Below are 15,660 nucleotides of genomic sequence, written 5' to 3'. Positions count from 1 at the left end.
ACAAAAATATGCTCCTGCACTTAAAGTTAGGTGCCATGGACAATGGGATAAGTTCGTGGAGCCTATTAATCCTGTTAGCATAAAAAATTGTAGAATCGCAGTGAAAAGATATTGCATCAACATTGCTCATTAGAAAGTCATGATTTGTAGTTTATTCTCTTCAGCCTGAAACAAGTTCTCTAGAGGTGCTATGTACTTGTGCCCATAACGTATTTGAAAACGGGAAATTGGAAAAAAAATTCTTCCAAAAATACCTCCCATTAAATTTTGGCCCTTGTGGAGTGGCCCCAGAAAAAGTAAACAATCCAAATGTATCTTGAAAAATACTAAATAGATAAAAATGATTGTACCAAGTTTCGTTTTTATAGACGGAATAGATATGAAGGGAAAGGTTGTATACCACTACGCTATGTATATACAAAACCGAACCGATGACTTTACCTATAAAGGGAATACAATATAAAAAGTATAAACGCAATACTATTTATTGAGATATCAAGAATTGTACAACGTTTGCTTTGGGAAAGGATGTGCATTGCGGGCCTTGCATGCGCTGTTTTTGTCATATGTGTCCAAACTCACGAGCTCGGGCTCGCGAGCACATTCGTGCTCAGCTGAGCTCGGTCTCAACAATTGAGCGCGAGCCCGATGCCCAATTATATAAGTGAGCCCGAGTTCCAGTGAGAGTGAGGCCAGTAAAGAGAAGTAAGTGCGAGCGCGAGCCCAGTTCGCATAGTTTCAGAGCTAGGGCTGTTCAAACCGCGAAAAAGCTAAATTTCAAGAGGCCCTATTGCGAATTCCAGAAACTGTGGGTAGTGGTCCTTATCAGAATAAAGGAGGCCACGAATACACAATCCAAAAGTGCATATTTCGTCAATTTTCAATAAGTGTACAGGGTGTAATTCTCAGATACGCTTTCAATAGAATTTACCACTCACTCAATTTGCCACAAATGTCTTCCGGCTATCTGAGCATGTTGCAATCCATGCAAGGACTACCATCGAATCTGACAGACAGCCATACAGACTATCGCAATCTTAAGTGATTGAGAAACAAAGTTCATTACTTTCACTAAGACCAGAGCAACACACAGTTAAAGACGTAGCAACCTACTTACCTCCTGCCTACTTTGGACCCTCCTTGAAATCCTAGTATATCTGAAAATTCTATTGAAAGCGTATCTGAGAATTACACCCTGTACACTTATTGAAAATTGACGAAATATGCACTTTTGGATTGTGTATTCGTGGCCTCCTTTATTCTGATAAGGACCACCACCCACAGTTTCTGGAATTCGCAATAGGGCCTCTTGAAATTTATCTTTTTCGCGGTTTGGACAGCCCTAGCTCTGAAACTATGCACTTTTCGCCATAGGTCCATATGAACTTTCTCTCTTACATGTGATGTGAGGAATCACCTCTTACAGTTTGTCGGTATAGTTCATTAACATCGTATATATATTTCAAGATGACAATTTATGTTGAATTCATTTTGTCTTTCTTAGAAAATACACAGCTAAGCTTGGTATCTTAGGCATACTCTAATAGATAATGCAGTCTACGGTCAGTTACCCTGTTTCTTTTTCTAGCTCGGAGAGTAGCTTTCTTGTTTTTTTCTTCTCCTCCTTTTTGGAGATTCGAACAGCTCGGAGAGTAGCCAGTGGTTGCGAGGTGTTCGAACAACTAATAATGTATATATGTGTATCGGTCGTCAGTGTATTACAATTCTACAAAAATATAAACTTTGTTATATATAATCAGTATCTACTATTTTTATGATACACATCTTTATTAGTAAAATATATCTATCTAGAAATAAAAATAAGAGTAATTTGGTTCAAGTAAATAACATAGAAAGGTTCAGTAAGAGAGAGGACCTGAATTTATGAAGTAGTCTTGCCAGACATTGATTATAAACTTTAAGAAAATAATCTTTGATTAATCGCGTTATTCGAAAGCAGTGTTTCTAAATATTGTCCAATCTTTTAACATTCACATTTCCATTCCAAATTTACGAATAAACAACCAATTATAGGAGTGTACAGTATGGTCCGAAACTCTTATCACTCCCTTTTTTGTTTGAATGTGTGTGCGTATTTCGACTTCATTTTCTCTTCACATGGCTAACACCTTCCTTTTTTGTATGTATGTACGAGATTTATTTATACTCCAATTTCTTTTCAGACGGATGATACAAGTATTGCAAGTCTGGAAGAAAGTGTTCAAGCAAGTGCATGGGCTCATGAATGTCCACACACCGGGAAAACCATGAAAGATAAGCAAAGGAACTTTGTTGCACGATTCAACAAAGAAGCTCTGCTGAAGCGAACGTTATTGTGATAGCAAGAGAAAATTTCCCGAACTGGATCCATTTTGGATAAGAAAAGTCTGATCATCAACCCGACAAGAAACTTGTGCAGCAGTAGAGGATTCTGTAATGAGATCTTCCAAAAAAAAATGTCTCGGAAAAGATCGTATGAACTTGGAATTCCGAAAACGACTATGCTGACACACTTGAAAAAAGAACTTGAATTAAAATCTTTTACACTATCATTCGTAAATTAGTTGAGGATGAGGACATGCTATGAAGATATGAATCTTACTCAAATTTACTTAATGTGTTTGTGACACTTCCACAACGGAGCAAAGTTTTCTTTTCAGTCGAATGTGCAATTTATCGATCTTCTCAGAGTAGAGGAGTGTTCTTCTGGAGCAAGGAACTCCGTTTTATTATGAAGAGTTTGAGCATAGTCCTCCACATGTTTTATGATTTGAGCTCCAATGTCCAGTAGGCATCTTATAGGTTCGTTTTTTTTTTTTTTTTTTTTTTTAAATATACAGTTAATCAATATTCTTCTCTGAAAATGTTAACGGATTGGTTTATAGCAGAGCCCCAAAGACTGAATATTGTTGCTGACAGTTGGCTCCAACACGATGAAGTTCCATCCCACCATGTTCTTCTCGTTCGAGAATTCGCCAATGAGGGGTTACCTAAGAGGTGGATAGAGAGTAGATACATGAATATGACAGTACCGATTGAGTGATCTTGCAGGATCCCAGATCTGACATCCTGCTACGGTTCCCTCTGAGGAACAGTTAAGCAGAATGACTCGAAACGGCGATACTAAATAACTCAAGATTTAAATCAATACATTAGGGAAGCATACAAGGAAATCACACCTTCCATGCTACATAAAATTTCACACAAGACATGGCGAAACATCATATTGTGACGCGATAATGACGGTGCACATACTGATGTTCTGAATCATTAAACAAGCTGGAACACAGGAGTTTCGAACCGTATTTCATTTTTGGGTTACATGAAGGTTTGACATATTTAACATTAAAAAAAAAAACATTTGTTTTCAAATGTAACCAACAGTTAACAAACCAAGACTTGGAATTCGAGACCTCACCAATTCCCGTTAGCAGAAATGTTATGTCACTTTATTGTTGATTTGAGCCTAGTGGTATTTAATTGTTTATGAATAATAAATTATGTATAATCACTACCAAAGAGATTAGGTAAGGAATTGTGGTACTCAAAGAGATATTCAACAAGAAACAAAGTAAATTTCTTTTCTCATAATGATTTTTATGCTCATCTGCTGATAAATGTGTGAATTATTCATTTACTAAAATATCAACCGTATTTTAAAGATAGTTCGTAGCAGTAAAATAATAATAATTGTTCGTGTCACTAACCAGTCAACTGGTAATTAGTCTGAGGAAAAGAAAGATAAAGATTTGAGTCCGTGTCATCCGTATTATTGGGTTACTTTTATTGGAAAATACTAACAGATTGTTTATCAGTAGAGCTTTGAGGAACAACGTACCAAAATACAGGAGAATTGATCGTATTTCTTGTAGCTGAATTAGCAGAGCAATCCCCAAAAAGTGCGAGACTGTGCTTCCAGTCGCACAACTTCATATACCTATCAAATGTCGTTACCTAACATAGTATTATAGATAGAAGTTCAATCTGCTCCTACAGTACTCCAGGTGATTATCAGGCGAAAATAGAGCAATTTAACCGACAACGTTTGAGAGGTGATTCATAACAACAAAATAAGACAAAGTATGGACCAACCTCGGTGCACAAATGCTTCCTTTCGGAGATATAGGCAGCCGAAGACATAAAAGAATGAACTTCTAAGGTCCATATCTTCAATACTATATGGGACCTACCGCAGTCGGGTCAAGACTTCACTTAGAAACTAGTATGTAGGTCTACCCTATCCAATTATCCAAGTTTCAGAATCCTCTGGTACTTCCGCAACAATTTTTATGGAGGGAGTTTGGCTTCAGGCATATAATTTAAAGTACTCACCAACTACCTCTATAAAAATTGTTGCGGAAGTGCCACAGAATTCTGAAACTTTGATATTTGGATAGGGCACATACGGTACTAGTTCCTAAGTGAAGTGTTGACCCGACTACGGTAGGCCCCATAGTTTTGGAATTATAAACCTTTAAGGTTCATATTTTCATGTTTTCGGCAGCCTATAACTCCGAAAGGAAGCATTTGTGTACCCATGTTGGTCTATACTTTTGTCTTATTTATTTATTTATTTATTTATTTAAAGCTCAGAGGCCATTTCACACTAGATATCCAACAACAACAATAACAATGGAAAGGATTTGGGAAGGTATCGGCCAGGGCCTGTTTACTAGGAACCATCCCGGCATTTGCCTGGTAGGACTGAGGGAAACCCTGGAAAACCTCAGTCAGGATGGTCGGCAGCGGGATTCGAACCCACGACCTCCCGAATGCGAAGCCAACGCTCTACCACTTGAGCTACTTCGCTCTTATCTTGGTGTCAGGAATCACCTCCCAAACGTTGTCGGTGTTGTTTTGAAACATCCTGTATATGCAGAAAAAGAAGTTTCTGTATACTTTGATATTAACTCTAAACTCCCATTGACCAGCTACTACATTTAAATTTACAGGATGATACACCAAAAACCTACCCGCCTATACAAAATATAGAACATACGGATTTCGTACACGAATTTTCTTTCTCATTTTCGTATGTAACATATTGAGCCAGTCAACAGTAAAAATAAATTTAAGCCGTTGAATAATACTTTCTTGATTTATATTTAACAAAAAAAAAAAAAACAAAAAAAAAACAGTACCACATGTTCTACTGCTTAAGTGTTTCCAAATATATGTTGTGTCTGACTGCTGCTTACGAGTGAAGAGTTGAGGCTACCTCGTCTCAGAAAGATGTGAAACTGATGTAAAACTCATGTTGAAATGTGTATCTGTTTTTATTGGAAGAACTGCGTCTCGTGCACACAGGAGGGTCATTTCAGACTTCGCTTGAGGGGGCAAGAGCACCACCAACAAAAGACTTCCATGTTTTGTACTAGTATATTAGTGGACAATTGATTAAAGTATATGCAATCCTCAAACTCTTGGGGGGCAATTGCCCCCTCCTGCCCCTCTGAGTGAGGCCCCTGCGTGCACCATCCTACTCATGATTAAACATAAGGACGATCATAGATATATCTTCTTTTTAGAATATTTAAATTAGTTTGCTAGTTCGTGAAATTAAAAAAAATGTATATGGCAAATGTTTATATCTGGATATAAGTAATTTTATATTAGTATCAACCACGAATGAACCGTGGGTTGAGTTGGAAGATTTACATGTTTCCTGTTGCCGAGACGGTACATGCAAACATAGAAAAGTGTAAACTTTCTTACTACACGCAAGATTATGTCGTGGGAGATGCTAATATATAAATGACCTATATCACGATATTAACAAACAACCTTTACCCTATGTGCTTATCAAGGATGGCCGTACGAATGTTCGTTGTATTCCGTGATATTCATCTGCTCATTCAGAGCTATTCTTCACACTAATCTGCTTTGGGTTGCGAAAGATAAAACAAAAGCTTAGTAGATTGTCTTACTTTCTATGCAGATAAAAAAAAAAAAGTGTATTAACTAATTTTCTGCGAGTTCCAAATGCCACCATTTCCTTAGTATTTTTTCACTTTCTCGCCATTGATTTGCTTAAGGAATGAAAAATATATAACAAAAAAAATTGTATCTCAAAACTATACGGCACTCACGCGCCATTACTTTGAGTGCAGTATAAGCAAGGTAACAGAAAATGAGCAAAAAGAAAAAGGTGTGGCCTATAAAACAAAATTATTTTTGTAACTTCAACAGAAAATCTAAAATTTAAATTTAGAAATTAAATATAGTAAAACAGTTTTCCTACACGAACCTTAATTTGGTTTCTTCGTTTTATTTTTAATATAATCTTGATAAGCGTTCTAAATAGTAGTTTCATTTTGTTTCTCAACATTATGTTCTGTTGACACTTTCCCAGTTGACATAGATGAATAGTTTATCTTACACATCCTCTTTTCAGTAGTGTAAGTACTATTATCATTATATTATCATTATAATATCAAAGTGCTATACTTTGATAAGGGAAACGGATTACAAATATAGTACTTTCTAATTTGTATCTAAAATGATTAATATATGTTGTATTTAAAAATTCTTTAATTTTTATTTACAAAAGCTACAGGTGGAAATATCGCATCAGCAATGTAGTTCTATAAAAATATATATTCAATTCAGATAATTTTTTTTTAATTCTGGAAAATGTGTGAACATTAAATGATATTAAATTATGATTTACTACTTTGAACTGTATTTGCAATAAAAATAGCCTATGTAGATTTTGAAAAAATATGCTTGTGTTAAAGGTTCTGAAATCTTGGTAATAGCAATAAATAATTATGTTTGTCATAAGTTATTGTAATTTAAAATAAATAAAATACGAATTCTGAAAGTATGCTAACGTCCATGGCCATAGCCACCGTGGCCACCATGCCTTCCACCACCTCCTCCACCACTACCACCACCACCATAGCCTCCGCCTCCACTGAAACCTCCTCCTGTTCCTCCTCCATAGCCTCCATGATAGCCCTCTCCATGTCTATGGCCTTCACCGCCCGTGTTATGGTAGTTACTGTGTCCTTGAGAATACTTCTTGCTTCCATGAGATTGTCCATGGCTACTATGACCATCATGATAGCTTCCTCCGCCAGAGCTTCCATGTTTGCCGTACGTTTGTCCATGATTTCCTCCACCGTAGGTGCTGCCTCCACTTGCTTTTCCAGCTTTCCCGCCGTGATAACTGTGTCCTTCAGAGTATTTTCCACCGCCACCACTTCCATAATGGCTGCCATAACTACCACCTCCACCACCTTTTTCACTTTTGCTATAGGAATTTTTAAATCCATGTCCTCCTGATTCGTGATGACTTCCACTTTTGTGCCCATAGAAAGATCCTTTCGTACCATGGCTACCACCTCTATGACTTCCGTGATAGGAACCTTCATCACTGTAACCTTTATGATGTCCTCCATGTGAACTGAAACCTCCTCCTTGATGGTGATCACCTGAACTTCCTCTATCACCTCCGTGGAATCCTTTATTAAAATCACTTCCACTGCCTCCCTGACCACCACCACTTTGATGAAAAGATCCGGAATGACCACTACTGCCAGCATCATGATCACCACCTCCTCCTCCGCCACCGTAACCTCCACCACCGCCTCCATGAGCAGTTTCGGAGATTTCTAAGTCCCAGTCACCATTTAACCAATCGCCATTCACATAACAAATAGTTACAAGCCCTTCTGCTATTAGCAGAAACCACACCGCTCTGCGACTAAATGTCATCGGATGGAAAACACTAAATTCGTTTATGACTTCTTAAAATCAATTGTCCTATGTCTGAAAGAGACATCATCATCTTTATATAGTAACTCGTTTGTACGTGAAATTCGTTGCTTCTTTTTTATTCTTTATTTTAGCCTTATTTTTTACGTTCTCATGAATTTTATCTCCGAAGACACCCACGGTTGGGAAACCATGCATAAAATACTAGATGATGGATTTCTGAAGTTATTGGAGAAAGAATTTTGGCTGATTGCCTTTTTTACTTCTCCATATATCGATTTTTTGCTCCTTCTCCTCCCACTTTTCAGTTGCCCTTATCTTTTGTCTAGCAATTGGTTTCTGCTTCAAGAATTTCGCAATGAGACGCGGCCTCTAGATTTCTTTTTAAAAATGACGTTATCTCAAATATTTGGCCATTCAATTATAACCTACATTGCTATGTGAATTGGATTTCATGCCTTTGCGTATTAGTCAATTACATCATTTTGAATATATCTTTACTCTCACTCCGACACTATCGGATCACACCTTCTCCAATCAGCTTCTTACAAACCAATTCACACACACACACACAAATAAAAAATACCTTTATGTTGAATTCCCAAGTACCCTGAAACTCTGTGTATGCGGTTTCTAGTTCGACCTTAGTAGAAACACATGTAGTTAGAATAAAATGAAACCGAATATTTAGTTTACAGTTTTCTGTTTATGCCCTTCAGTTAAAAGAGACAAATAAATGTCAGTGAATGATGAAAGATTTCGCGAAATAAGAAACTGTGAAGAAAGGAGAGAAGTTCGAACCAAGGACACTTGACCACAAATGAACGTGGTTTTTGATTAGATGAGGCAGAAAACCTTCATCCCAGAGGTAACTCCTTTATCATTAAGGCTTCCAAAACAAATACTAATATTTTAAAATGTATCATGTTAAGTTTTTGAACGTAATTAAAGGACATTATTAGACTTCAGTTTAAACGTGGACACGTAATTTTTATTTTGTAGTCTAAAGTATTTTCTTCGTGTCTTTCTTTTCATCACTCCATTATAGTTCGTTAGTTGCATATTTATAGACTGCATTATGCAGACAATTAGTTTTTTCTCCTCCAAAGCTTTTACCATGCTTTATAAAATTGTTTTTCTTTCATTCCAAATGGCTGGAACGCTATAATTTTCAAAAGAAATATCAGCTTTAAGATTCTGTCGAAGTGAAACTCCTTCTACCATTTGGCACAATACCAAGCGTAACTATGCCTAATTTTACACTGTATTGTGTATTTTGATATAAAGAGGTACGCATATTATCAATTAAAATTTAGGAAATAATAATAGACCAAATCATCCTATAGTTTGATTCTAGCGTGAATAGATACAGATGCATTGTCTTTTCTAAAAGAAACTTAACGATTTGCCTTGAAATTCAGACTAGAATTGGTCCTAATTTCACAATTGTATTTTCTTATTTCGCAATGGGATTTCCTAGTTTCCCAACATCACCTTTGAGTTACTGTTTTTGTGATATAGTATGCTTTGTATGTCTAATTCTATTAACAATTAATTTATTACGTGTATGGAGGTGGCTAAGTAGGAGATAGCTTACCTTCGATACGTGGAGTCTCTGATTCAATCCAAGCTCGCGTAAATGGTCATTGTGGAGGACAAACACCTTGTGCGTGGTTTCCCTCGGTGTTCTATTTCTTCCTACTTCTTTATTCCACCATTTTGTTCATTAGCACTTCTGCATCTCCCTTAGTCTAGAAGCATATTCTTAAGACGATTAACTCAAATGAAAAAAAAAAAAAAACATGTTTAAACACTTGGAGATTTTCTACATCATACAGATTTTTTTTACTCATCATTATTAAATGAACATAACTTCACCTTATCTTTCAAATTAGCTCATGTAAACAAATTGAAGCTATACAAGAAAAACTATTCGAAAATATTAAACCTCATGAATTGCACAATGAACAATATAATATAAAAGAGAATCTTATATTGTTAATGAAATAAACGAGTCAAAGCCCAATGAAAACAACCACTACAGCAGAGTAGCCTTTAGAAGTGAGAAGTGAACAAATGGATGAAGATGCACCCCCGTATCACATTCATCTCACAGAACTCTAAAATGTCTTAGGTATAACTGAAATAGACCACGTAGGCCTACATGCAAGATCTACATTGTATAGGCAGAAATTGCTTGAAGTCTGACAAAGTGAACAATTAATGTCTATATGCATTGTTGAGTCTATACGCCCTTTGTCATGTAACAGAACTGTAATTGCCTAAAAATAATTTAAAATTTACAAACGTCAATGTTTCCACAGCAAAAGGCCCAGCAATGGTGTGTGTTAGGTTTGATAATGTTTCTTCCAAACTGGAATTTTATCGTAAAATATAACGAATCCGGGGCAAAAAAATACCGAAAGTAAACCTATAATGAGTTTTGTATTATGACTACGGAAATTTTAAATATACCTTCACATTCTTGTCATTTTTGCTCAACATCTACATACAGGATACACAATATACTCTAAAATCTATGCAATGAATTCCTGGTAAAATGGAAAGCTGCACTTCAGGTTCTAACACGCCAGAAAAATCGCAACACTTTTTATATTTTACATGATTTCTTAGAAATCCTCCTGATTACAAAGAAGAAAACTATTTCTTAGTACAACGGAGTACATATATACTATTATCAATGATGAGTACTTCCACAACTTTTCACAAGTTTCTATTACTTCACTTTGTGGGGTATTGCGAAATTGAGAATGATACGCAATTTGGCATTCTTACCCAACTTGTATTTCCAAAATAAATATGCATTCAATCGTATGCAAAGTGGTGGATATTCAGTAACAAAGGTTTACTTTTATCTAAGGATTTGGTGGATAGAGAAGATGTTCGAAAATAAATTTGTTTTCATACTAAAGAACTTTTTAAATCTTTTAGTTCGAGGGTAACTATGTACTCGTCATATGGATTGGCAAGCTAGTAGTTGAGAAGTTTGAGTTCAGTCATACAATTCGTAAAATTTGCTTAACGCTGTAAGATATTAAACTGCCAGCACATCTATTTCTTACAAACAACATTATGCTGACAAAGGTGTTGGATGAAAAAGTTTGAAAACCTAAAACGGTGTTAAATGTTATGAATAAATTGAAATGTAATTTCTAGTTTATCTCCAATATTTATGTCATTCATAAATGAAAATGAAATGAAATCTTTAAATTTTACGTCCCACGCCTATGCCGGCTAGGCTGAAGGAGACGATGATGATGAGAAATAAAGGCAATGGTGGAATGAAGAAAGTGGGAGGAAACGGAGAAAACCCACGCACACGGTGTTTGTCCACCACAAAGAAAATCTGGCGCAAGCTGGGATCGAACTCAGACCCCATGCACCAGTGGTGAATGTTCTACCACTGAGCCAGCACACTTCCCGCTATACTTAAAAGGCTAAAAAGTAGACGGATATTTAAGAAAGGTGAACGGTAATAAAATTGGTGGGTCGAGAATATTGTAAGGAATGAGAGAACCCGAGAAAACCCAGAGACATAATGTTGTTCATCACAAACTAATTTGCCCTGGGATAGAATCAGGGAGCCCCAGCAACAGAGTCCGCTTTACTACTGAGGCACCATGCATCTAAGTTAGTAAAAGTGTTATGTATATGAGTAAAAATACTAGTACAGAACAGTGTTTCTCAAACTGTAATCAACAGACCACAAGTTGTCCTCTAGGTATGCCCTGTGGTTTACTTAGGTAAGGAATTCGAGTTGTTTAGTCTGTTTAACCTGTTGTCATTGTTTCATAGGCGCCACAAGCGAGACTATGGAATACGTTTAAAATAGTTTATCACATACCGAGGAAGTAGCTGTCAAACAAGGTACACACTAAATCTTGTTTACAGTTAAATTTACTCAATGAAGTTACGTTTTTTAAAAACTTTGCTTTCTGTCTTGGTAGTAATATATGTTTTAAAGGGCTAAGATATATTTTAGTTTAACAGTTTTAATTATCACATAAGTACTTATAAATTACACACACATTTATAATTTCTTGCATTTTGTCTTACACGATAAACGTAAATATTATGTGGCAGGCACACACATGCTTCAAAATAATTGTAAGAAAATTACGCAGTTCTGACTATATTATTATTATTATTATTATTATTATTATTAGCCTCCTCGCTTATCCAGTTACAAATATGCGTGCATTTGGTGAACGAAGATCCGGGTTAGGTTCTCGTTGGGAACCCTTTGAAATTCGAAAGCATTTGGTTGTTGAGATTCCTCTTTCAACTGTGTACTCACAGCACATATAAACTCGATACTGAATAGAAATGCTAAATTAAAAATAAAAAAAAAATCAGCTATCAGCTAACGCTTATTCATCCTTGTCACTCTCGGATTTTGTAATCTTTTTCCCAGTAAGAAAGCTTCCAGCATGGATACTTATTACAACTATCCAAGTTCAACATTGGAAATAACAAGGAAGCTCTACCAGTGTTGTACAAATTCCTTCTTTAGTTCACCATTTAAGTAATATTTTTTAATTTAACATGTAAAAATTATAGTGCATATCCCATGCTAGAGGTCTGTACGGGCTGCAACTTTTAGCCCAGGCTAGGCCCGGCCCGTGAATTATAATGTGAGGCCCGATCTGAGTCCGAAATATGTTTTAGCATTTAGGCCCAAGCCCCGCCCGAGCTCGTGTGGTAATCAAATGAGCCTGAAATAAGACCGAATTACAGAAACTTAATAATTAACTCAAAATTGTATTTTTCTTTACAACAATTAGAGGTTTAATTTTGCAGTTGTGCTTGGAAAGTTCTCCAGAAAGAACGGATCAATAAATATCGTTATACAGTACTAGCAGCGTTCACCCCGCTTCGCTGCGGTCACCCCGGAACGCAATAAACTTTGTTACTTAGATAATTTTTACTTTTTCGCTTTCAAGTGATATGATAAAAACCATAGAAGATTGCAGTAAATGTTAACATTATATCGCCTGTCATTTATGTTAACCCGCCCCGCTTCGCTGCGGTCACCCCGGAACGCAATAAACTTTGTTACTTAGATAATTTTTACTTTTTCGCTTTCAAGTGATATGATAAAAACCATAGTAGATTCCAGTAAATGTTAACATTATATCGCCTGTCATTTATGTTAACCCGCCGAGTGACACGGTCATGCGGGTTGCATATAAATACGTTTATTTTTATACCTATGATGAACTAACAAAGGATTTGTACGTTATGGACACTTGAATGGTCAATTATCTCAAGACACTGGTAATTAAAAATTAAAGTGATATGATAAAAACCATCTAGGGTCCAAATCCTAATAACCCCCCAAAAATGAAAGAAATTGGTTCAGCCGTATTAGCGTGATGAGCTAACAAAGGATTTGTGCGTTCTCTTTTATATAATAGATATTTACAAATTTAGGCCTCAAAAAGCCCGAAGAAATATGGTTGTATATTTAAAAATTTACTGGCTGCGCCCGGCCCGGACCCGAAGAGATATATATGCTTTGTAGGCCCGAGTCCGGCCCGAACCCGTGCAGACCTCTATCACATGCGGAATAGATCGAATGGGTCTCTGGGTTGTATGAAGGCAGAAGCTTACAAACTTCTTTGCTTCCTTACCTAATGGAAGTGACGTAGACAGAACATGCTCCGGCCATCTTTAACTTACCCAATTTGCCCTTGATATCTATTTCACAATAACTGAATGAATCCTAGAGCTGCATCGGAATGAGGATAAGATTACCAAAACTTCTGTCCCTACCGGGGATTGAACCCGAGCGTCTTTCAAATTACACTTCCGCGGGTTTTCACTTCATAGTGAGGATACTTAAAAAAAGGAAAGAAAGGATACGTATTTATACTTGAGTGCGACTTGAAGATTAAACATGTTTCTGTTGTTTTTAATAGGTATCTTACCAGAGTACCTAGACGCAAAAAATAATTTCTTAGAAATTGTTTGACAAAACTCAAGTAATCAAAATTTATATATTATTTTCTTTTACAAATAAACTAATCAAAAGAAAAATTAATCGTTTCAAATATCAGCATAAAACAATCGTTCAAACACTATCTTGAACAAAACAAAATTAAATTATTAGTACATACATTTTTTACATCTTGTGGATGTAAATGGGAAATAATCATGTTCCGTATTGTTCATCCGGAACTACGCTGTGGATCACCAGTGACCCTCGGAGTACTCCATCATTGCTTACCCTTCAACTGTAAGGACAATTTTAAAAAACAATAGTTACGATTTATAATTTGTTGTATTATTGTATTTGAATTTTCAGCAGCAAGACTATATGCGACGTGAACCTACAGCTTAACGTGGGATCTGAACCACTTGAGCTTCCACCAGAATTCGAACCCGGGACGGTTTATAATAATAATAATAATAATAATAATAATAATAATAATAATAACAATAATAATAATAACAGACGTTACATTTAACACTGTTTTCTTTTATTTCTCCAGTAACCAGGTCTTTTTTCTCACCTTCAAACTCATCATGTTCATAGACATGATAAGTTGAGCAACTTGTTGTTAAACTTCTTTTTGTTACCCCTTAATGTTTTTCAACATATTAAGCATCTTATACTGTTTCTGTCTTCTTCGAAACAATACAAATCCTACTAAGGGGAGTTGAATGAACTTTGGAATTTGTTAGTTGCGCCCTACCGCTTGTTCCGTGTGTTTTACTTTGTGTTACGCGCTCAACCCTAATTAATTCAGCCCGATATCAAAGAAGAGGATGGATAGTGATTAGACGTGTGCATTTCGCGCTCCGTGCTTTTCATGCCATAAAGTTCAGTGGTTGAAGTAGTCGCAACAATCTTCATTCCTATAGTTTAGTCATAGATACAAGAGAAGTATAACATTTTCATATCACGTGAAGATTTTGTACAAATATTACTTTCGTAATTTCCAGTTGTTCTGTTTGTACGAAGACTTTATGGTGAAATTGCTCACTCTATGACTAACAAAGGATCCCAAGGAAACAGTACGCTCGAAACAGAGGAAAGAAGACATCGTGTGTCTAATCTACGAAGAGGTCCAGGCAGTGGTGCAGACCCCTGAAGTTTTAAGAGTAATTTTAGATTCAATAATTGAATCACTTACTAAAGTAGTGTAAAAAAGATTGGAAGAAACTTTGAAGTTTAGTTCCGAAGAAATACATGATCTTCGGAAAGAACTAAAGAACTGGGACATATAAATTAGTAGTTTTCAGAAGATGATTCTGGAATTGGAAAAGCCTTCGTATCTTTGGAATACCAGAAAGAACAAATAAAGATAATGACACACTGGCTATCAAATTGTTTGAAGAGCGCTCTGGTAATCCCATGAATATAAAAGACAGTAGTCGAAATAACAGGATCCGTCCCAGGTTAGAGGAAAAACCGCTGCCAATAATCTTAAAGTTTGCAAGTGCCCTTAAATTTTGGGATATATAATGTGTTCTATTTGTCAGATTTTCCAATTTTCAACTCCTTTTATCCAATTCTTGGGAATCAAAATAATGCAGGCATTGATGATGTCACAACGAAATATATAGATATATATATCTTATAAACTGTTTGCAATATTAAAGTCGGATTTTTACTAAATTATCCAACTATATCTCTCTTTTAAATGGACTAAGAAACGTTTCACTGAGTATAATAATTGTAGTTTTTCCCACCGCACGATATCCCAGAACCCCACCGTGACACCCTATTTTTCATAAATTTGTTTTGGAATGTATAATGAGTTCAAATAGTAAGATTTTTCAACTTTCACCAATTTATACCCAATATTCAAGAGTCCAAACCCCGACGAAGAGTTCTTATGTCATAGTAACTTTATTTTATTTTCGACTTTGCAACTATTGAAGGGGTAGTTGTTGAGTTGATTTTAGTTTAGC

General features: G+C 36.0%; 1 protein-coding gene and 1 long non-coding RNA gene across 2 annotated transcripts in view; both read right to left on the bottom strand.

Annotated features, from left to right (window-relative positions):
- LOC145670684 (uncharacterized) overlaps positions 1 to 15,660 on the bottom strand; it is a 98,834-nt gene that overhangs the window by 65,596 nt on the left and 17,578 nt on the right. The window contains exon 2 of the long non-coding RNA XR_014128374.1: positions 9,317 to 9,497. This is a non-coding gene — a long non-coding RNA (uncharacterized LOC145670684). The remainder of the gene's footprint in view (positions 1 to 9,316; positions 9,498 to 15,660) is intronic.
- LOC145670677 (uncharacterized) lies at positions 6,626 to 7,935 on the bottom strand. The gene has a single exon (XM_081739469.1). The coding sequence runs from the start codon at positions 7,717 to 7,719 to the stop codon at positions 6,829 to 6,831; it is 891 nt and encodes a 296-aa protein (XP_081595595.1). The 5' UTR covers positions 7,720 to 7,935; the 3' UTR covers positions 6,626 to 6,828.

This window comes from Thermobia domestica, chromosome 14 (genome assembly GCF_964235325.1).
Source record: "Thermobia domestica chromosome 14, izTheDome1.hap1.1, whole genome shotgun sequence".
NCBI classification, from domain to species: domain Eukaryota; kingdom Metazoa; phylum Arthropoda; class Insecta; order Zygentoma; family Lepismatidae; genus Thermobia; species Thermobia domestica.
Note: the sequence above shows the minus strand (reverse complement) of the source record. Positions and strands in the feature narration are given on the sequence as shown.

What these genes read in the sequence shown, in the direction of transcription:
- LOC145670677 (XM_081739469.1), bottom strand. Translation starts at nt 7,719, where the DNA reads ATGACATTTAGTCGCAGAGCGGTGTGGTTTCTGCTAATAGCAGAAGGG.